This window comes from Silurus aristotelis (genome assembly GCF_946808225.1).
Source record: "Silurus aristotelis genome assembly, chromosome: 25".
In the NCBI taxonomy this organism is placed as follows: domain Eukaryota; kingdom Metazoa; phylum Chordata; class Actinopteri; order Siluriformes; family Siluridae; genus Silurus; species Silurus aristotelis.
The window spans coordinates 11,302,906-11,325,309 of record NC_139598.1 but is presented as its reverse complement, the minus strand read 5'-3'; the positions used below and the strand labels follow the sequence as shown (position 1 = coordinate 11,325,309).

The window sequence follows — 22,404 nt, the reverse complement described above, 5'->3', positions numbered from 1 at the left end:
AGTGTTAATATAAATTCTAAATACTTTTCTAAATTCTAAAGAATCATCATTCCCTATGTTAAAATCTAACACTCAAGTCCACAAATAATCTAAAATAATTTTAGTAATACATTTTGATACTATGCAAATATGCAAATAAGCCACTTGGCTATTTTTTGTAACATTATTGTTTTATTGTCCTAAAGAATACAATTTATATGAGTTCCCTGATCTGCATGTTAAAATTACATTTTTTTTTGTAAAACTGACAGAAATATTCAATCAAAGGTCATGTTAACATTTAGCAAAACACAATGTGCTTTATAACAGTTATGATAATAAAGGTTTAAAAGAAAAGCTAAGGTAAAAAAATGAATAAATAAATAAATAAATAAATAAATAAATAAATAAATAAATAAATAAATAAATAAAGGGAACTATGTGCATCAATACTGTTAGTACAATAAAATAGTTTCAAATAAGGAAGTATAATATAGGGAGGGCAAAGGTTGAAGTGCTTGTATATTCCCAGCAGCATTAAAAAGAGAAGTGCCATTATAAAAGGGTATGATTAGTCATTAAGTGAGAGCAGAGGACGACTGTGTGCCTACAGAAAAAAAAATAAGACAAAATAGGAAGTAGTTTTCTATTATTCTGTTGTTAAACAGCTGTTGAACTAAAACTGAAGCAGGGGAAGGTGGTTTTTGGACAAAGTGTGTAAACGGAGAGACTCATTACGCTTTCTGTGTTGCTTGAGCTGGTTTCATCATGGGAAGAATTTTGTTGTTGCTGTCTCTGTGTCACCTTTTGGCTCTTGTGTGGGTAAGTGTCATTTGTTTTGCACTGGAAAGAGAAGCAAATATATAAGATTAGACAGTTTCTAGACATATGCTTTCTACAGTTTAAGAGGAGACCAACGTTTATAGCTTCTGTCAAGTGTAAAACCAGTTAACCTTTGGACTTGGTTAATTTTCCTTTTTGCTTCAACATAATCATCAGGTAAATTATCCTGAAATATAGACCCTTTTATGGCATATATTGTAAAAATAATAATAATAACATAAAAAAAAAAAAGAAACAGCAGTTTGGCTGTTCGAACTGCTTTGGCTGTTAAATGGTTTTAATATTAAACAGAAATAGAAATTCATGAACATTCATTTTAACCAATATATAGGTTTGATAATCTGTCTGAATATACAGAACAACTGAACTTATGTCACAGGAAACAAGTATACATAAAGGCTTTGATTGAGTGAGAGATTGTTTTAAAGCTTGCTTTAAAACAATCAAAATGACAAGTAATTGAAAAGTAATTCAGACACAATTCCAAGTGTCATGGTGAATTGTGCGAATTGATTTTAGACTTGTGTAACCTTTTGTAACAAGCTTTTGCAACCTAATTTGGTTTACATATTTGAAATTTTACAAGTTGGGTAAACATTCAAGAGAGGAAAACAAAGCCAATTAAAACTGGAATTTTTGGGGAATTTTCATCTCATTGCCCCTAAGAGCTATCTCAAACTGTCCACTAAATTGCATTCATATAATTAAGGAAAGAATGTGCCTATTTTTATCCACTTCCTTATTGTGGTTTTGAAGTCCAACATTGTAGCTCTCATCTGACTGTGCTGCTATGTAAGCTTGTCCAAGCATGGCTAATTTCGTTGCATAGCTAAGATTAACAATAGATTAGTGGGGTTTTCTTTTTTTGATTGTTCAGAGAAGTGCGGTAAATACACATATAATCTACTCCACACAATGCCCAATATTACTGTTAAAAAAGAATGGACAAGCAAGCTTGGGAAACAGAAAACTTTATTTATATTATATATATTATTTGGAAAAATGCTTAACATAATGTACATAATACAATAAGAGAAAAAAATCATATATTACAACCATAAGATAGCCAATATGTCTGCTGAAGCTATGCACTAAATTTCAACAAACAATTTAAAATAGTCTAGAAACTGTAACAAAGATTCCAAAAGTTTTTAAGTGGACAAACATTTTGGTGGCTCAATGCTATGTGTTTACTGTAATTTCCGGACTATAAAGCACACTCTTATATAAGCCGCACCCACTGAATTTGACAAATATTTTTATTTTTTAACATAAATAAGCCGCACCTGTCTATAAGCCTCAGGTGTCTACACTAATGTACTTTACACAGGCTTTAACGAAAGACATGTTACACACGGTGTAACGGTTGAAATATGTTGCGCTTCTATTAGGAGCATAGCGGTATTTTGGGAATAGCATGCACTGCATTCTTCCGGTATTACTGGTGTGTGTAAGACTGAGGATTATGTCCATATTATTTTCTGATGCTCATTTTTAAGTTTCTTTGACTAACCCATAACGCTGTTGCCAAGAAAAATAAAAAAGCACGAGTTTTGGAAACCTGTCTGTGCTCATATGATTTCTATTGCAACTGGAGTTTTAGTGAGCTATCCTATGACCCATACTCAACGCGCTACAACGGCTTGTATCTAAACAGTAGCCGACCAAGTAAGTCATTGTTCCCTGTCTTCCTCCTTCCTTTCACAACTACAGTGGTACCTTGACCTACAAGTGCATTAATGTACGAGTTTTCCGAGGTACGAGCGGTCACTCTGTCGATTTTTTTGTTTTGTTACACAAGCAAAAAATTGAGGTACGAGCTCGAGACGCCACTGCTAGATGGCGAAGCGAAGCCAGAAAGCGAAGCTTGTGACGAAAATTAAGATAAGCAAAGAAGAAAAAGTAAAAATTTTAAAGTTTAGGGATACGTAGTGTACAGGAGTGATAGTAAAAAAAAAAGAGTTTTCCCTCCGCCTCCGCTTATCGCCTCTACCCCCCCTCCACACACACACACACACACACACACACACACACACACACACACCCCAACGACGTTTTCGTTAGCTCAAGTTGTCTTATCTCCAAGAAAAATACACTGAATAAAACCTTATTATAACTTTACATACTCTTTCTATTATGTTTTTATACAAGATTTGTTATTTAGAAATGTATTTTCCAATTTAATAACATGAAACATGAAAACGGAGTGTCATTTTGATGGGCTGGAACGGATTAATGGCATTTTAAGTATTTTCAAAATGGAAAACTGATTTGATGTGCGAGCAAATTGAGATACGAGCTCGTCCACGGAACTAATTAAACTCGTTGGTCAAGGTACCACTGTATTTCTCTGGGGAGTTTATCTTTTGTCATCGTTGTGCGCCACCGGTGGAAGTTTTTCTCCCGAAGCCATGCAGCTCAGAACACAGGTGAGGTTTTTTCGTTTCCGTTCGGAAATTTCAGTGGTCTAATATTATGGGGTTCAGTTTTTTGGCTTCAAGTTTGTGAAACCGGTAAAAACCCAGGAAAAAGCCATAAATTAGCTGCTTCTTTGTTTAAGCCGCGGGGTTCAAAACGTGGGGAAAAAGTAGCTTATAATCCGAAAAATACGGTAAATGAATGAATATTTTGGAGGACTCTTATGACATACACTGGCTGTCAAATCCTTTAACTGTTAAATGTGAAAAGAACCTTATGAATATTCATTTTGTGGCTGTTGTGTCATGATTGTTTAATAGGGCAAATAAATAATCTCTAGGTTATGCATGTAACCCTGGTTCCCAATGATCAATATAATTTAGTTTGCAGATGCCCTGGAGTCTCAGAGGAGCCAAAGCAGCGTCCACACACTTTTTGTACGGGGTGAGAGTGCCCGGCCAAACGGAAGAACCCAATATTGGTTAGCTTCGTGCCAAAAGCAAACCTCAGGGACTTCCTGTGTAGAGGAAGGATGGGTATATGGAAGTATGTGTCTCTTAGATCTATCGTGGCGAACCAATCCTTGGACCTGATCTAAGACACGGCTTGTTTCAGCGTGAGCATTTTGAACCTGAGCCTCATTAGTTCAGCCTATGCAGATTCAAAATGGGACCACCATCCTTTTTGGGAGCTATTAAGTACTGTCTGTAAAACACTCTGTCGCGGGGAGGGACCACATTGATGGCATGCTGACGAGACCCGAACTGAATCTTGTAGTCTCTTTCTACAGTGCGCGAAACCAATGGAGACACAGTTGGCAGGAGTTTTCAGGCTCTTAAGAGAATCAGTCCCTCGAGACCGACCTCTGGAGTGCCTAGAGCAGCTTGAGCCGTGCCCTGAAGCTGTTCTAGGGGCTGCCCAAATCAGCTACGTTTCCGGGCAGAAGCTGAGGGAGCGTTTTCCGAAGTTCACTGTGCCCTGAAACAACGGAGGTTGATAAGTCCATAGTGTGCAAACAGCCGCCAGCCTGACCTGCTGCTATATATGCCTTGCCCACAAAGCCGAGGAGGTCCTAAAGGGGCTTGGTGGGCAGTACCGGGGCCTTAAGGGACACTGCAGCACCGGGGAGAGATAGCCGGCGAGCCTCTCTTCGAATCGTCCCATAGCCACTCTTCCTCAGTCCCACTATGTTAGATAGAGACATTGGAACTGAAGATGTGGGCTGAATTAGGGCTGCCACAGGACCTGGACATCTCAATGTGCAGATCTGGAAAGAAGGGCAGGCATTGAGGCAGTGACCTCGGTCGCAGGAAGTGCTCATTTAATTTATTTAGAGGACGCTGCTCCTGATTCTTAGCTGGCCAAGCGATGTTAAGTTTGGCAACAGCATGAGTTATTACCTCCAAGAGTTACTTGAACTGGACTGGCTGTGGAGGCATGACCACTGGTTTGTCCAATATGGTGCCCCCCACATACCCCTCCTCAGAGGAAGAGAGGTGGAGCGTCGCACCCTTTCCACGGGTGAATACGTTTCCAATTCATTGTTGATACAGCTTGAGTCCCTGAAGGAAATTTAAAAAAAATTTTCTTACTCTTAGAGTAAAGCCTTCATGAACGGAAAAAATAATGCATTTATTATATGACATTTTAATGATTACCTTTGTTTTCTAACATTTAACAGAACTACACAAATAGTGGTATTTGTATTAGGTTTTTGTGATCATTCATAGTCTAATTTAGTTTACAATATAACAATCTGTTAAATAGTGGGAAAAAAACAGCATAAAAAACAGTGCGCAGAACCATATTATTATGGATATGGACTGTTAATAAAACAGTCATACAAATACAACATGTTTACAACACGATTAGCAAACAGCATAATCTGGGCTAGGCAAGAACAAGGCAGAGAAACCAAAAAAAAAAAGATCAAGAACCAGGAAACCCTTCACAACAAGAAAAGCACAAACAAGGGTAAATATACACAGATAGATCAGCATGGAAGCGACACCAACAACACATGAACATAATGACCAATGACACGATGGTGTGGGCATGTCATAATGGAAGGCCACACTCTAGCTTTCTTTTTATCATAGAAACCATACCAGACAAGCAGTGTCATTATTCAGACTGGTTCTCTTTAAAATGTACTTGCTCCTCTCGCCCAAAAATACTGCTATGTGGCTAATATCCCTGGTACCTTCGGTGCTGAAAAGTTTAGCTCACTGCTGAGCTGGGCCTGTAAGTTTTAAGAACATAAACATGAGCCATTGTCTCTTCTCAGGTTGTAGATCCACCCGACTCTTTAAATGAAATTGCTATTTTAAAAAGACATCCACAGGCTGGTAGAAGCCATAATGCCATAAGGTGGGGAAGAGGAAAAATAAAACTGAGGGGAACTGAACCGAGTCATATTCAGACATGAATTTCACACCAGTCTCACCCAATGCATCAAAAATTACAGTGAGTCAAAAACTTGTGTCAGACAAAGGTCAGCCGTTTAGGAAACAAAATAAACTGGGCTATGCAAAAACAAGAAAACCAAAACAAGATCAAAAACTGGGAAACACATGAAACAGAGCATAAATAGCCTGACAATCACAGCAAACTGAACAAGTCACTTGCTAACATGCAATGCACAAATAATTGTGTATTTAATAGTTACACACAAATCATCACAGACTGTGAATGAAACAAGATGTAAACAAGCTGACCAATGACAAAACAAACAAGAAGGAGCATGATTTCCACATATTATAGACAATACTGAAAGCAGAAGGCAGCCTTTACAAAATTTTGACAGTAGATGATTGCAGCAAAGGGCCAGTAAAGCATCTCAAGACTGGAAACTCCACAGTTGGTGATAAACATGAGTTCCGGAACTTGACCAGTCATCGATTGTGAAAGACGTATCCAAGTAGTAAAAATATTATATTCATAATTGTTTTGTCCAATTACTTTTGAGCCAGTGAATTGGTAAAACTATGTTAAAATGGCTGTAATTCCTTTAGTTTAACTAAACCCCTTGACCTAAAGCTGAAAGTTTATACTTTTGATACATCGATTTCAAAGCAGGTATGGTGGTGTATAAAAGGGAAAAAATATTGCTGGTGTCTAAATACTTATGGATAATGACTGTAGATTTACAATTAATTTCTTAAGCATTTGTAGGCACATTATCAGAATAAATGTTTTAAATCTATTTTATGTTAAGCAATCGGGATTTTGAAATATTAATATTATATACCTGATGGATGATGATGAATATTATTAAATAAACATTTAACTCACTCTGTTCACAGGGCTACTTAACTTCAAATCCTACATTAATTACAACATTAAAGGTAAAATTACATCAAAAAAAGTGCAGCAAATTCTGATAAACCCGACTGTAGATATACAATTAATTTCTTAGTCATTTGTAGGCACTTAATGATCATGAATATTATTAAATAAACATTTAACTCATTCTGTTTACATGACTACTCAACTTCAAATCCTACATCAGTAACAACATTAGAGGTCATATTACATCAAAAGAAGTACAGAAAATACTTATAACCTGACTGTAGATTTACAATTAATTTCTTGCTTTCTTGTAGGCACTTAATGATCATAAATGTCATTTAATAAACAGGGCTTCAGGCCTTTTTTTTGTTTGTTTTAATTTTATATATTGCTATACTGATGATGGGTGGTGATGATGATGATGATGATGATGATGATGATGATTAATATTAATAAATAAACAAATAATTAATTTTGTTCACAGGCCTACTCAAGTTCAATGCCTACATCAACATCAGAAATAACATTTAGTCCTACCTCTAATTTAACAGTAACACCCACCTTACCATGTAAGATTTATCTCTTTCTCTTGTATTTCTTTTCTTTCTGTTCCTCTTTGTATTATTATTATTATTATTATTATTATTATTATTATTATTATTATTATTATTATTATTATTATTATAGAATTTTATATGTATGTGTGTGTGTGTGTGTGTATGTGTATATATATATATATATATATATATATATATATATATATATATATATATATATATATATATATATATATATATATATATATATTATGTGTGTGTATGACCACAAACTATCTGTGTTAAGGTCAAGGTTAATTTTATATATATATATATATATATATATATATATATATATATATATATATATATATATATATATATATATATATATATATATATATATATATATATATAAAATTAGATAAATATAAAAAAAAGCATTCAAATGACAACCAATTATTTTGTTTTTGCTAAAGAAATTTTGTTGGGATCAAAAGTTGTATAGGCAAAATTTCATTTCCTGATGATATACATCTCAATTGCTTAAACTAGTCTTTGTATTATTTGAAGTAATGTAAAATTAAAAAGAAAAAGAGTAATAAAAAGAAAAAAAAATTGTATGCCATACATGTACATATATTGTTCTGTAACATCTGTAAAAATGTTGTACAAGTATAAGCAAGGTACCCCTGCTCCAAAATGTATATAAAAAGACTGGCTGAAGTTTGCATATGATCACTAGTTTTCTGAAGGATTTTTTTTTGGTCAGGAATAGCAGAAATGTAACCATAATTACAATAATGATCAGTAAAAGGTTCAAACTGACATTCAAAAGAGCACATACTATCTGTGGTTCATGGGGGAGACAGCATCATGTTGTGGGGGTTTCTACTGAAAAAAGGAACTGGTAAAAATACTTTTGCAACTGCTCCACACATCCAAACTTCAGCTAGTTACAAATTCTTCCAGTTATACAATGTTTCTAAAAATACCAAAAATTTCACTTAAAATGAAGACAACAAAATGACAATTACAACAGTTCTGTGGGGAGAGATGGACAAAATACTGGCAAAACAGTGTGAAAATTTTGTGGAGTAAAAAATGCAATGCAAATAGCTATAATTCTTTTCATTCTTTCTCTCTGTTAGTTCTTAATAATGTTGAAAACGTCTCTGTAATAAATCGCACAGAGACAACACTAACACTGGAATGGGATAAGGTTGATGGCATGAATTACAGTTACACACTAAGCTACAATGGACATAACAAAAGCATCAATGGATCAGGAGAAGATTTAGTAGTGAAATACATAGTCTTAAATCTTACTGCTGGAACTGAATACAGCTTTATACTCTACACTGTATTTGAAGGAGCTCAAAGCACTGGATACAACTTTACCAATGTCACTAGTAAGTGCAATCTCTGTTCAAATAAACTTAAGAGAAAAATAACTTTCAATAACTTTCAACTTTGAAATAGCTTTTGAATAATTTAATTTATTAAGGGAAAATGTCTTCATATTTTTAATTATAGAAGTCAAGTATTTTAGCATGAAATAAAGAATTATTTATTGGTTTAGAAACAAATAGTAATTGATTCTAAATTCCCTATTAGGTGCTTCCAAGTTCATATAATCCTGGGTACTATAATGATGATGGTGATCATAATAATTAATTAACACTGAGTAAAAGAAATTTCTATGTTTTCATTTTAATTTTTAACTTTTTATTTCTTGCAGCTCCCCTTCGTGTTACCAACATTTCTGTAAAGAATCGCAATGAGACTGCATTAACATTGGAATGGGATAAAGTGTGCAACATTTACAATTACAGTTACACATTAATCTACAATAATCAGAACATCAGCATCAATGAATCAGGAGAAAGTTCTAACGTGACATACACAATAACAAACCTTGCTGCTGGAACAGAATATATTCTCATTCTCTACACGGTATTTAAAGGAGTTCGGAGTGCAGAGTACAGTTTTACCACTGTCACTAGTAAGTGTGCTGTCTCTTCAGTTAAAGCTGAGTTTATATACATTTAAATTAAACTTTTAATCTTAAAGCTTTACTAATTAAAATTGAAATGTATGTTTAGTACATTATTAAACATTCTGACTATTTAATATTATATATTACTTATATTTTTCTGAATAAATATAAATATCTAATTAGGTAACGAGGTATTATATTGAGATGCCTTTAATGAATTATCATCTGCTTAGAACTGCAAAACCATCAAAAATATTTTATCAACTTTATAATAATGTGTGTCATGGCAGTGTGATGACATTTTATAATAGCTTCAGTTTAATATCATCTTAAAAATATACATATATTTATCATTATATATTTATAATATATTAACATATTCTATATTGTTACTTTAATTGAAAATAATTACACATGTACAGTTTAAGTCTATATGATAGTATATTACAGTTTAAGTTTATATTATTTCCGATTGTTGACTTTTTTGGGGATCAGATTTATTAAGTGAATCTAAGCAATAGAAATCTCCATGCTCTCATTTTGAACTTTTTATTTCATGCAACTCCCCGCCATGTTATCAACATTTTCATGAAGAATCGCAATGAGACTGCATTAACACTGCAATGGGATAAAGTGGGGAACATTTACAATTACATGTACATACTAAGCTACAGTAGTCAGAACAACAGAATCAGTGGATCAGGAGAAAATTCTACTCTACCGTGACATACACAGTAACAGATCTTACTGCTGGGACTGAATATATTTTCACTCTCTACATGGTATTTAAAGGAGTTCAGAGTGTACAAACTATATCAAATTTATTTTTAATCTTTTAACAAAATTAAGAAAATTCTTCTTATTTTTAAAACATATTTCATAATAATAATCATAAATTATGTTAAACAAAATGTTATTAATATTGCAACAAATTATAAATAGTTCAAGTCTCTTTAATGTACTTCACTGTTTATCTTATCCTGTGTCCTGATCTGTTCGACTTTACATTTAAAATTATTTTAATGTACTATCTTTAAGTGGTCATTTTTGCCATTTCATTGTTTAATCTTGTTCCTTAAATGTCCTTTTCTGACCTAAAAATAATTACCTAATAAGGGAGCTTATTATACTGTGCTGCAAGTTAGAGCAATAAAGGATGGAGATGGAAATGTGTTGACTAGTGAGGAGAGTGTGTTGAGAAGGTGGAGGGAGTATTTTGAGAAGCTGATGAATGAAAAAAATGAGAGAGAGAAGGTTGGATGAGGTGGAGATGGTGAAGCAGGAAGTGGATAGGATAAGTAAAAAGGAAGTAAGAGTAGCGATTAAGAGGATGAGGAGGGGAAAGTCGGTTGGCCCAGATGACATACCGGTAGAAGCATGGAGATGTTTAGGAGATATGGCAGTGTTTAGGAGATATGGCATAGTCTCTGGGACTATGATGTTTGTGGATGATGTGATTTGTGATGAGAGTAGGGGGCAAGTTGAGAAGAACCTGGAGAGGTGGAGGTATGCGCTAAAGAGAAGGGAAATGAAAGTCAGTAAGAGTAAGACAGAGTACATGTGTGTGAATGAGAGGGAGGGCAGTGGAGTGGTGCGGTTCCTCATTGGGGTGAGATCTAGAGTGTGATTATAGTCTTTAAAACAATACAGAACACTGGAGATTGAGAACTAAGATGAGCACTGGAATGTAAGATTATGAGTAATGTCCTTTCTACAGTCTTATACATTCATTTAAGGTTATGGAACCAGGAGCTACTAAGCAACTCATAAAATAGCTCAACACCAGCTTCTCCATGCCAGAGCCTTTAAACACTTAAAGAGGTCCAATGTCCAAACTCTACATAAGGTGAAATTCAAATGGTGCTGGTATGTCTCTAGATGGTTTCCTAGGTGTTTATAGGGTTGGCATCTACTTCTTTAAAGGTCCAAAATCTTCATTAGGTGGGACGTGACTGGAGCTTGCACAACCTCAAAGTTTAGGAGCTAAATGTGAGAATGCTCTACCACCTTTAGTGGACTTTGCTATTCTAGGAACTACTAGAAGTCCAGAGTTTTAAGATCTCAAGGAGCGTGACGGATTGTAGCGTGTTAGAATACTTGATAGATACATGGGAGCCAAACCATTTAGTGTTTTGTAAGTAGGTAGTATGTTGTAATCAATTCTAAACTTAACAAGTAGCCAGTGTAGGGATGATAAGATTGGGGTTATATGGTCATATTTTCTCGACCTTGTGAGAACTCTGGCTGCTGCATTCTGAACTAACTGTATATTGTTTATTAATGATGCAGGACAGCCCCCTAGTAATGCATTACAATAGTCAATACAAAGTAATGGAGAGTGTGTTAGAGAAGTGAAGAAAAGTGTGCAGGTATGGAATGGGTGGAGAAGAGTGGTGGGTGGAGAAGAGTGGCAGGAATGATTTGTGATAGAAGGATATCTGCGAAAATGAAAGGAAAAGTTTATAGGACTGTGGTGAGACCTGCTATGTTCTATGGTTTAGAGACAGTGGCACTGACTAAAACACAGGAGGTGGAGCTGGAGGTGGCAGAACTGAAGATTTCATTTCATTGGGAGTGACGAGGATGGACAGGATTAGAAATTAGTTTATTGGAGGGGCCACGCATGTAGGACATTTTGGGAACAAAGTGAGAGATGCCCAATTAAGATGGTTTGGACATGTGCAGAAGAGGGACATGGGGTATTTCGGTAGGATAATAATGAGGATTGAGCCACCAGGCAGGAGGAGAAGAGGAAGTCATAAAGAAGGTCTATCAATTTGGTAAGGGAAGACATGCAGGTCTGTAGTTGGTTTAAAATATGCAGGTGTAGAGGACAGAGTAGTATAGAGATGGATGGTTGTGGCAACCCCTAATAGGAGCAGCCGAAAGAAGCAGAAGAAGATTGACAGCCCTAGTATATATAGATTCAGTAAATAATTACGCTGCTTGTCCATGCTCTAATTTTGAATTTTTTTACTTTATATTTCTTGCAGCTCCCCTTCGTGTTACCAACATTTCTGTAAAGAATCGCAATGAGACTGCATTAACATTGGAATGGGATAAAGTGTGCAACATTTACAATTACAGTTACACATTAATCTACAATAATCAGAACATCAGCATCAATGGATCAGGAGAAAGTTCGAAAGTGACATACACAATAACAAATCTTGATGCTGGAACAGAATATATTCTCATTCTCTACACGGTATTTAAAGAAGTTTGGAGTAAAGGTTACAATTTTACCACTGTCACTAGTAAGTGTGAGCTCTCTTCTGTTTAATAACTTTCAATTGGTTGCAGTACAAACAAGTTAAATTATTATTATTATTATTATTATTATTATTATTATTATTATTATTATTATTTTATTATTTAATTTTTTTTATTATTATTATTATTAGTAGTAGTAGATAATATGATTAATCTATTTTAATAAAAAGTCAAATGAAATAGTATAAATAATGAGAAATTATTATTACATTTTACTCAGTATAGTGAGCTCAAACTACTCTGGGCTGGGTGTGAGCTACCTGACTTCATAGGTATCACAATTTTAAGAAGAATTCAAGAGCAGAAATATTGTGCCCATGCCACAAGATGCAACCACTCAGCAGTTACAATTGAAAGGACAGACTTAAATTCACAATAGAAATACAAACATGAGCCAAAATGTTTAAACATAGTGGAGGAAGCATTATGGCTTAGGCTTTAAAGGCTGCTTTTGGAATAGAATCAATAATCTTTATTGATTGTTATCATGATAATATCAACCGAATAAACTCAGTCTACAGAATCAGTCTGACTACCAATTTACAGAAAAATGCATGAAATTGAGCATGCATTTTACCTCCTAAAGAAGTGACTGACAGAAGGCAACCCTCAAAAAAACAACTGAAAAAAGCTGCAGTACATATCTGGAAAAGCATTGCAAAAGAAGATGCAAAGATTTGGTGATGTTAGTGGGTCACCAGATTTATGCAATTTTTTCAAGCATGAGATTATGGCAAATATTAATCTTCTGATTCTTAACTCACCAAGAATTTGGTGGTTTTTAAAGCAAAGGTGCCATGTTCTAAATTGTTTAAGAAATGTAGATGTAGCTAAATATAAGCAACTTATAGCTTATCATGATCCAAAGTTGCAAATTCATCTTTTGATCTAAATCTAAATTTAGTGAATAGTAAAAACAAAATAATTAAAGATTTAAATTATGCCATTAAAGATTTTTGAAAATAGTATATTAGCTGATTTTTTTTTTTTACCAAGTTTCTTCATTTTGAATTGTATATATTTTCTCCCATTTTTGCAGCTCCCCTTAGCATTTCCAACATTTATGAAAAGTCTTTGACTGAGACTACATTAACATTGGAATGGAAAAAAGTGAGCAACAACAACAAATATAATTACAGGATAAGCTATAATGATAAGAATACCAACCTCAGTGGATCTGGAGAAGAGTCTTTTGTGACATACACAGCCTCTAACCTTACTGCTGGGATGGAATACCATTTCACCATCTACACTGTGTTTAAGGAAGCAGAAAGCAGCGGTCACAACTTTACACGAATCACTAGTCAGTATGTCTTTTATTTTATATATATATATGTGAAATAACCCATTGTAAGCAAGTATTCAAAAGTATTGAATAAAAGCTTTGCTTTTCATTTTCAATTTTGGAAGTGAAGCAAAAGCCATGTGGAGTGAGGAAATTGTTATACATTGATTAAAGAAATTATGAAAATATTTGGGGTGCCATAAATAGCAGGTGCAACAGTACCACCCCCCGCCCCCCACCCCCATAAAATTACCAGTGCATTGGGTAATTCTGGCTGAACACCATGATATTCATTATTTTTTGTATTATCTTGCAAACTTTGAAAGATTAATGCCATAATTTCCTTTAAATTTGTAGGGACTCCACGATCTTTAATATTTTTTTTTGTCAAATCAGCTAATTATTTTGCACCTTGACTGCAATATTTTTCATTATTAATTTTGCCTGGGCTCTGTATTTACATTGGTTCTTTTCAACCTAGTTCCACATAGTGTTGCTGGGTTACACTGTCAGTATGCTTCAGGCGGTTATGGTCTAACTCTTCTTTGGGATCCTCCAAATGGAAAAAGGACAGCTGTACAGGTTAACATCAGCAGCCAAAGCTTTAGTCACACAGGTGAAAATATGTACATTGATGGACTGCTGCCTGCCCAGTGGTATACCCTTACCGTATCTGCACTCTCTGGACCAATGGAAAGTGCTCCAGTTTCAATTCCCTGTCAGACTGACCCAAGAGGTAAGAGAGACTTAATATATTTTACACAAAAAGCATAAAGAAACATACAAATTAAAAGGAAACAAAAGGAAAAAAGTTTCTGGTTTTGGGCATCTATTATAATCATAATTGTAATCAAAAGTACAATTGTGTAAATATCTTTTGGGGAAAATAGTGTTTATCTCTCTACTATAGTTCCAGAGACTTAACCTCCTATGATCTGGGTGTCCACATACGTGGACATTGTGCACAATGGTGTCTTTATTGTTTTCTGTAGATACAGACCGAGTGTCCACATAAGTGACATCATTTTTTTCCAAGAAGAGCTTCATGTTCAAAGAAAATATATGGTTGTTATAATTATTGGTTCTTCCTAACCCCAAATAACTGGAAAAAATCTAAAATGCAAGCCAAACCAAAGCTCAGGTCTTAGGAGGTTAAAGAATTATTCTACAGCATTTAAACTGCTCTGATGATTCATGGTTGTCCAGCATAATAGTTGCTTGTCCTTTGAACCTATTTGCATATTTGCAACCCCAACCTATGTATACCTAATTGTGACCACATTTTTACAGGAGTCATAGCGGGTGTTGTAACATTCCTTCTGCTAGCCATTCTCATCCTCTGTATTGGAATGTTTATATGGCATCAAAAGCCAAAGCTCTTCAGGTGGGTGTTACTATTGGTTTTGAGAGATAATCTTGTTCACTTGACACAAATGACATAATGACACACTTAGGAGGTTTTACTTCATGATTTATTATGTGCTGTTTCATTTAATGGAATGTCAATTATTTGAGGTGTGAAACAAAATGGAGTCTGCTGTAATACGAAAATATTCCCTGACAAGAATGTGTGGTGGGTGTGTGTGTGTGTGTGCGCGTGTGTTCATGTGTGTTTGTGTGTCCAATATTTTATTGGGGACTAAACAGTATGGCTGTAAGGGCCTGAATGCTGTCTGGTTTTCAAAAAACAGAAACAAATTTCAGCTACATTAAATTAGTTACAAACTAATTATTCAATTCCTGATTTAAAATTGTATTTTACTGTCAGATATTGCTTTACTAAATTCCAAAGTTAATCTTATTGGAGGCAGAATTTAAGCTGGTTTGAGCAAATAGTTAATTAAGTGAACAATCACATAGAAAATGGCAAAATAAGCAACCCTTATGGGTTTCATACTAAAAGCAGATGATTCTAATCATCCTATTAAAGACAATAAGGAACATGTTAAGGTCATGAAGCAGTGGATACTGGTTCAGGTGCAAGAAAGCAGAAAAGTTGTTAATTTGAGAACATTCATTGCAAGTTCACAAAAAAGTGACACTTATGCAGATTGTGTTTTATGAAAATCTGAAAGATCAGCAGTTTCTGAAATACTTACTTAATACCAGCCTGGTTCCTACATCCTGACATTAACCACCATGCCATGATTACAGAGTTATCAAGATAACACTTTATATCCATTCTAATATTTGATTAAATAATCTGAAGTATTTGACTGAAGTATTTGATTATATATGTATAAGCATGATTTTATGCATTGTGCTACTGCCACATAATTGTCTGATTGGATAACTGCATAAATGTACATGTACTCCTGTTAAAGTGTAGGTGATTGCATAGTTAAAAATAAAACAAATACAATTCAAATATATATTTTTAAATGTAGTTGGCTGTTACAGTGCTGGAAGATGTTGTTACACTGTTTAATCAGAATGTGTCCATTGTTCTTTCAACTGTTTATTCTTGTGTTTCTAGTAAGTTTAAATCCTCTAAAGAGACCAACGTTTCCAGTAATAAATACAAGTAAGTAGGATACATTGCACATTTGTATTATTATATTATTTACCACATATTATCTTGTTAAAGGTTGTACTAGTGAAACTTTAATGTATTTTCCCTAGACCAATTCCACTGAACAAGTTTCCAATGCATTTTAACTCCATGCAGTGTGACCAGAACCGTGGTTTCAGTGAAGAATATCAGGTACAAAAACGCAGGCTGTATGGATTTTGGAATTCATGCTAATCCATTTGTTTTGGTTATATGTACTCACTGAGATCAGTATAATCATATGGATAAATACTCCAATGTTTACAGGATTTAAGTACAGTGGGTACAGATCAGAGCTGTACAGATGCTACACTTCCTGAAAACAAGAGCAAGAACCGATTTATCAATGTACTGGCCTGTGAGTGTTAAGCACAAATAACAATCCACTTGCAACAGTTGGTGAAAACATGTGTTTCATTGCTATTTTTATAGTTTAATGGTTTGTGGGTTTATTAATTATTTATCCACTTTTAATTCTCCAGATGATTCTACTCGTGTGAAGCTTGCTGCCCATATTAGCTCTGATTCAGACTACATCAATGCCAACTACATTAATGTCAGTAATTTAGCAACACACTATATATGTAATAAAGCTGAGAAAATTAAAGAACTGTTGTAATAATGTAAATGCCATATTTGAGGTATTGTTAAGGATATTAAGCCTTGTTAAAATAACCAAATCTAAGAGAACAATATTTTTTATTGTGAGTGTCTGTTTGTTAGGGTTATGGAAAGAAAAACAAGCAGTACATCGCTGCTCAAGGTCCTCTCCCCTCCACTGTCAGTGACTTCTGGAGAATGGTGTGGGAGCAGAAGTCTTCAGCCATTGTCATGTTGACCAACTGTACTGAAGGAGGAAAGGTATGCTTGCAGAATTGCTACCTTAAAATACACTTTTAAAATGTTCTCCAGGGCATGAATATTGCCTTAATATGGTAACTTTTGTCTATTCTGAAGTGACTATGACTGCAGTATTTCTATGAAGGTTTTATACTTTACTTTAAACTGAAAGGTTTTAATTTGAAGGGGGAACCACTTGGACCTTGCTAAACTTGCTTTATTAATAAAGGTCATAAAAAGCTGGAGTCCTCTATTGAAAAAAAAAGCCAATCCTCTATTGTAACACAATCTCTGAATTCACCCTAATGGAGATGGCAGTCCATCAAGTCCTTCAGTCCATCAGTCCTTTACACACTGATACACCTAGGGGCAATTCTCCAACATGAATATTTTGGACAGTGGGTATAAAACAAAGAACATGAACCGTTACCTGAGCTGAGGATCTAATTGCAGACCTAAGAGCTGTGAGCTACCCAATACACCACCATGCTGCCAGACTCTAAATTCATTAGTTATGATGATGAGATGCAAACAAATAGAATTGCACAGGCTGTTAAAGTAATGATAAAACATTGTAGAATGATTATTTGGCACAACGAAACTGTCAGACTTGTTCCTTTTATTTTCCTAATGCTTAATGTGAAATGTCAGTATTAAGTGCTCTAAGAAGAACTCATGTCAGAATGGATTTTAATGTATGAATCTCTGGAATCAAATTTTTCTTTCTTTGCAGATTAAATGTGAGCAATATTGGCCAAAGGACAACATGCCCTGCCTCTATGGAAACCTGTTGGTCTCTATCCAGTCTGAACAAAAAGAGAGTTGCTGGACTCGACGAGAATTAATGATCAGAAATGTAAGCTCAAAATCCAAACTAACAATGTGGATGAGTGGTTTGCATCTTGTTATATGATCGCTATAGTTGCTTTAAGAAGACACCTTCAAATGATCTATTAGGGTTATGTACCCCATATATATATATAGTGGTGTGAAAAAGTGTTGGTTGATTCCTGTGTTGGTTGACACACTTTAATGTTTCAGATCATTAAACTAATTCAAATATTAGTAAAAGATACACAAGTGAAAACAACATGCAGTTTTTAAATGAAGGTTTTTATTGTTGAGGGAATACAAAATACAAAATTACATGTCTCTGTGTGAAAAAGCCCCCCTGTTAAAACTGTGGTTTATCACAACAACGTGCGTAAGGATATCGGGTCTTAGAGCAATCATTCTTCTGAGGTGATTTTCACAGTAAGGTACTAAACGAATGTTTGAAAGAGAACCAACCCTGGCGTAACTTCAACCCTTGACTGATTCTGGGTGGAATCTATGTGACCCTGAATGTTAACAAGGTTTCCTGTACCTGTGCATGCCACATAGACCCATAACATAATGGAGCCTTCACAAAAATTTACAGTAGGGAGTAGGTTCTTCTCCTAGTAAGCTGTGATCTTTATTCAAATATGCAAAGTGCTTCTCAATTTTATTTAATTGATTTTTATTTGTATAGCACTTTTAAAAATGGACATTGCCTCAAAGCAGCTTTACACAGATAATGTGGTAAGAAATAATAAATAATATTGTTCTTTATAATTGTAAGTTTGTTCCTAATAAGCAAACCGGTGGCAACTGTGGCAAGTAAAAACTCCCTGAGCATAAGGAAGAAACCTTGAGAGAAACCAAACTAAACAGGGAACTCATCCTCATCTCGTGGCAGCGAATGTCTATTTATTACAGCTAATGTTGAGGTATGCAGTGATAGTGATCAAATGCAAACTGTAGTCTTGAGTCATTGTAGCAGACTTCTGACATTATGTACAGTCCAAATCCTTCCTTAAAGCTCCTGTGTTATTTCATGGATCCCCAGGCGGTTGATGTGAAATCATCCCCACTGCACAGAGTGGCCTTCAATCAAAGAGAACACCAACCAGAGGCAGGCAAAGGGGACGAAGGGGGCTCATCCGAGGAGAGGGGAAGAACACTGGTACCCCAGGAGCTTGTTTAACTCAACTGAGAAAGAGATAGAGAGAGAGAGAGACAGAGAGAGAGGGAGAGATGGAAAGAAGAGGGGTGACAGGAAGAAAAAGATGTGGAATATTAAGTATCCTTGTTGTTGTATAAAAGTTAAGGACACGGTGCAGTTGGGCACTTGAGGTAACACAGGCATGAGAGATCTCTGGGATAAGAGACGGCCCACCTCACCACCATCAACAAACTTGATTGAACACTTGAGAGTAAGGATATATAATCAATATATATATATATATATATATATATATATATATATATATATATATATATATATATATATATATATATATATATATCAATCAATAATTGGAAGCCAAACTGATTAAAACAGGGTTGATGTAGACATATCTTCTAGATCTATTAAGGGCTCTTGCTGCTGCATTCTGGACTAAATGAAACTTATTCGTCACTTTTTCGAACACCCAGTCAATAAAGCATTACAGTAATCTAATCTAGATGTAACAAAAGCATTCACTAGTTTTTCTGCATCCTGTAATATCATATTTCAAATTTTAGCACTATTTTTTAAGATGAAAAAAGGCGATCCTGGTAATGTTATTCACATGAACCTCAAAGAACAGACCAGAGTCTATAATCAAACCAAGGTCTTTTGACTGCTGTACACACTGAGACAGAAAGACCATCCAGAGACGCTACATAATCGGAAAGTTTACTTCCAGCTGCATGTGGTCCTAGTAAAAGTACTTCTGTCGTTCCAGTTACAGTAAGCAATTAAAGCATAATGTTCTTTACACACATTGTTAAGCAGTATTGCTACACTACTCAGTACTTTCTTGAGGCAGTAATTCCAGCCTTGTATCTTTTTGCCTGATATACATTATCAGCTTTAAGGCCTTCTATAGAGAGGTGTGTGCCTTTCCAAATCATGTGAAATCAATTTAATTACCCACAAGTGGACTCCAATCAAGGTGAAAAATCTTAGCAACAATGAAGAGAAATGGGAGGCACCTAAGATAAAAATGTGAGCTGTACATGTGAGATTACAAGCATTTCTAGAATTCTGTTTTCACTTTGTCATTTTCGGGTACTGAGTAGGGATGGATATCATTTACAATTTATTGATACCGGTAATGGTGCGGATATTGCTCCATTAAAAATATCGATATCGATCCTAAAAAATACTGGATCTCGGTACCAATCCCTAGTACTGATTGTAGATTAATGAGAATAAAAAATTAATTTGAGTGATCTAAGTGTCAGGCTGCAACATAAAATTAAAAAAAATAAATCTGAATGGATCTAAGTACTTATTAAATGCACACACACATTTTATATACACATACATGTATAATCTTAAACATTTTTTTTTAATAAATTGACTAGATGGAGTAAATGTTAGGAATCAAATCAGACTAATATTTGGTGTGACCAACCTTTGCCTGCAAAACGCATGTACATTTGCACAGTTTTTAAACACTTGTACACATCTTGGAGAATTAATCGCAGTTCTTCTGGGATCAGGGTTCTGTGGGGGCCAAAACTATTACTTCCAGGACCCCTTGTTCCTCTCTATTCTAAAGAGAGTTCTGTATGACATTAGCTGTATGTTTGGGGCATATTTTGATATGAAACTGTCTTCTACAACCTCACCTTAGTAGGAGTTTGTCTGTTCCTTACACTGTAATTTGTGTCGCACACAGCTTTTTTTGTTTCAGTTAATGGCTGTGTTTCAACCTACATGTGAAATTAATCATTAACACCTGTTGGTATATTGGTTAATCATACACCTGACACTTATCCTACAAAACCCCTGACTTAGTGCAAGTGTACAAAGAGGGCAAAAGAAAGATTTAAAGGCCAAATACTAATCACGAGAAATATCAATTTGATTTGGATTTTTCTTCTGTTAATTTACTTCCATTTTTTTATTAATAAAAAAGAGAAAAGAATGAAAGAAACCACTTATTTTTTCAAAACATTTTTTTTAATTTACAGCATTTTATACTTTTATATATATACATTTTATAGCATTTATACTGCCTACAAACCTTTTCATAGTACTTTTTACATGTGTTTTTATATAAGGATTTTTTCATTCTCTCTCTCCCCCTCTAGGAATCTGCCTCTAAAGAGTGTGCAGTAACACACTTCCATTTCACAGCCTGGCCTGATCATGGAGTTCCTATAGGAACAGCAGATTTACTTAAATTCCGTTGGCTTGTTCGTCAGCACATTGAAACCTACCCCTTTAGTGGACCTACAGTAGTACACTGCAGGTAGACAGTACAAGTCTCGAAGAAATCTTCTGTAAAATGCATGTTACTACTTGTTTTGCAATGTCCTAAAACACCTCTAACCTTTTCATACTTGCTTTTGTACATATCTCTCTGCAGTGCTGGTGTGGGAAGGACAGGCACTCTAATCGCCCTTGATGTGTTACTGCAGCAGATGGACAAAGAACAAATGGTCAACATTGCTGACTGTGTACATCGCATGAGGCTTAGTCGGCCTCTCATGGTACAGACTGAGGTAGGGTTTATTAAAAGGACAGCACCGTAAAGACCATTATAAGTATAAACACTGGTCTGAAGCAAATTTACTGATTTAACTATTTACTGAAGCATTATCTCTGTCTCTCCCACAGAGTCAGTATGTATTCCTGCACCAGTGCATCATGGATTCTCTGACACCAAAGGAGGACTCAATTCCTGAGCCTATATATGAAAATTCTGAAATGTTCTATACTAATGCCATGGCTCTAAAGGAGTATAACGCAGCCAGTTTAGGAGTCTGAACACACCCAATTACATTTTTGACAAATTGATACAATACTATATTATTGCTCTTGTATAACTTATATTACCAGCATACACTCCAGTTTTACTATCCTTAATTGTTTTGGCTTGACCGATTCCCTATAATCATATTAAAATTCTCCATAATTTATTACAATTTTACGATTTCCTTGGATCATTTGATCATAGGAAAAACTTTGCATAGACCAAACCACTAGAGCTAGGGCCATAAACATGGATCGTTGTGCTACAAATGAAGAATCAGGTAACACCCTGGCAACCACTCTGGATATCTAACCAACTGGAATAGCAAAGTAACAATCAATACTCTTGAATATCAAAACAACGACAGAGTAACACCCTAGAAACCAACTTGGTTAGTATAGCACTCACCTAGACCTACCCCAGGAAAGCAGCTGGGTTAGCTGGGCTAGCATGGCCATATGTTAAAATTTTATTATTTTAGAGTTTTCATCTTTAAGCATGTTTTGACCTTTTGATGTTTTAAATTGTAAGCGCAGTGTTTCAGCATTTGAAGTTTTTAACTGAGCTTTAAACATACACTTACAATTGTTAACCACAAAAAAACATGAAAAATC

General features: G+C 34.9%; 1 protein-coding gene across 3 annotated transcripts in view; it reads left to right on the top strand.

Moving 5' to 3' along the window:
* Positions 1 to 482: 482 nt before the first annotated feature.
* The window catches only part of LOC310719795 (receptor-type tyrosine-protein phosphatase H-like), a 74,217-nt gene continuing 52,295 nt past the window's right edge, over positions 483 to 22,404 (top strand). Inside the window, exons 1-17 of one of the 3 annotated variants that reach the window (XM_083529902.1) lie at positions 483 to 801; positions 7,016 to 7,100; positions 8,219 to 8,479; positions 8,809 to 9,072; positions 12,060 to 12,323; positions 13,379 to 13,642; positions 14,106 to 14,360; positions 14,915 to 15,008; positions 16,101 to 16,148; positions 16,247 to 16,328; positions 16,443 to 16,533; positions 16,658 to 16,731; positions 16,899 to 17,036; positions 17,749 to 17,871; positions 21,126 to 21,286; positions 21,404 to 21,539; positions 21,655 to 21,778. In XM_083529902.1, the coding sequence (XP_083386028.1) occupies positions 748 to 801; positions 7,016 to 7,100; positions 8,219 to 8,479; positions 8,809 to 9,072; positions 12,060 to 12,323; positions 13,379 to 13,642; positions 14,106 to 14,360; positions 14,915 to 15,008; positions 16,101 to 16,148; positions 16,247 to 16,328; positions 16,443 to 16,533; positions 16,658 to 16,731; positions 16,899 to 17,036; positions 17,749 to 17,871; positions 21,126 to 21,286; positions 21,404 to 21,539; positions 21,655 to 21,778 (2,518 nt within the window). In that variant the 5' untranslated portion in view covers positions 483 to 747. Of the gene's footprint in view, positions 802 to 6,700; positions 6,766 to 7,015; positions 7,101 to 8,218; positions 8,480 to 8,808; positions 9,073 to 12,059; positions 12,324 to 13,378; positions 13,643 to 14,105; positions 14,361 to 14,914; positions 15,009 to 16,100; positions 16,149 to 16,246; positions 16,329 to 16,442; positions 16,534 to 16,657; positions 16,732 to 16,898; positions 17,037 to 17,748; positions 17,872 to 21,125; positions 21,287 to 21,403; positions 21,540 to 21,654; positions 22,372 to 22,404 lie in introns of those variants that run through there. The other 2 variants (XM_083529903.1, XM_083529904.1) reach the window with 2 other exon arrangements.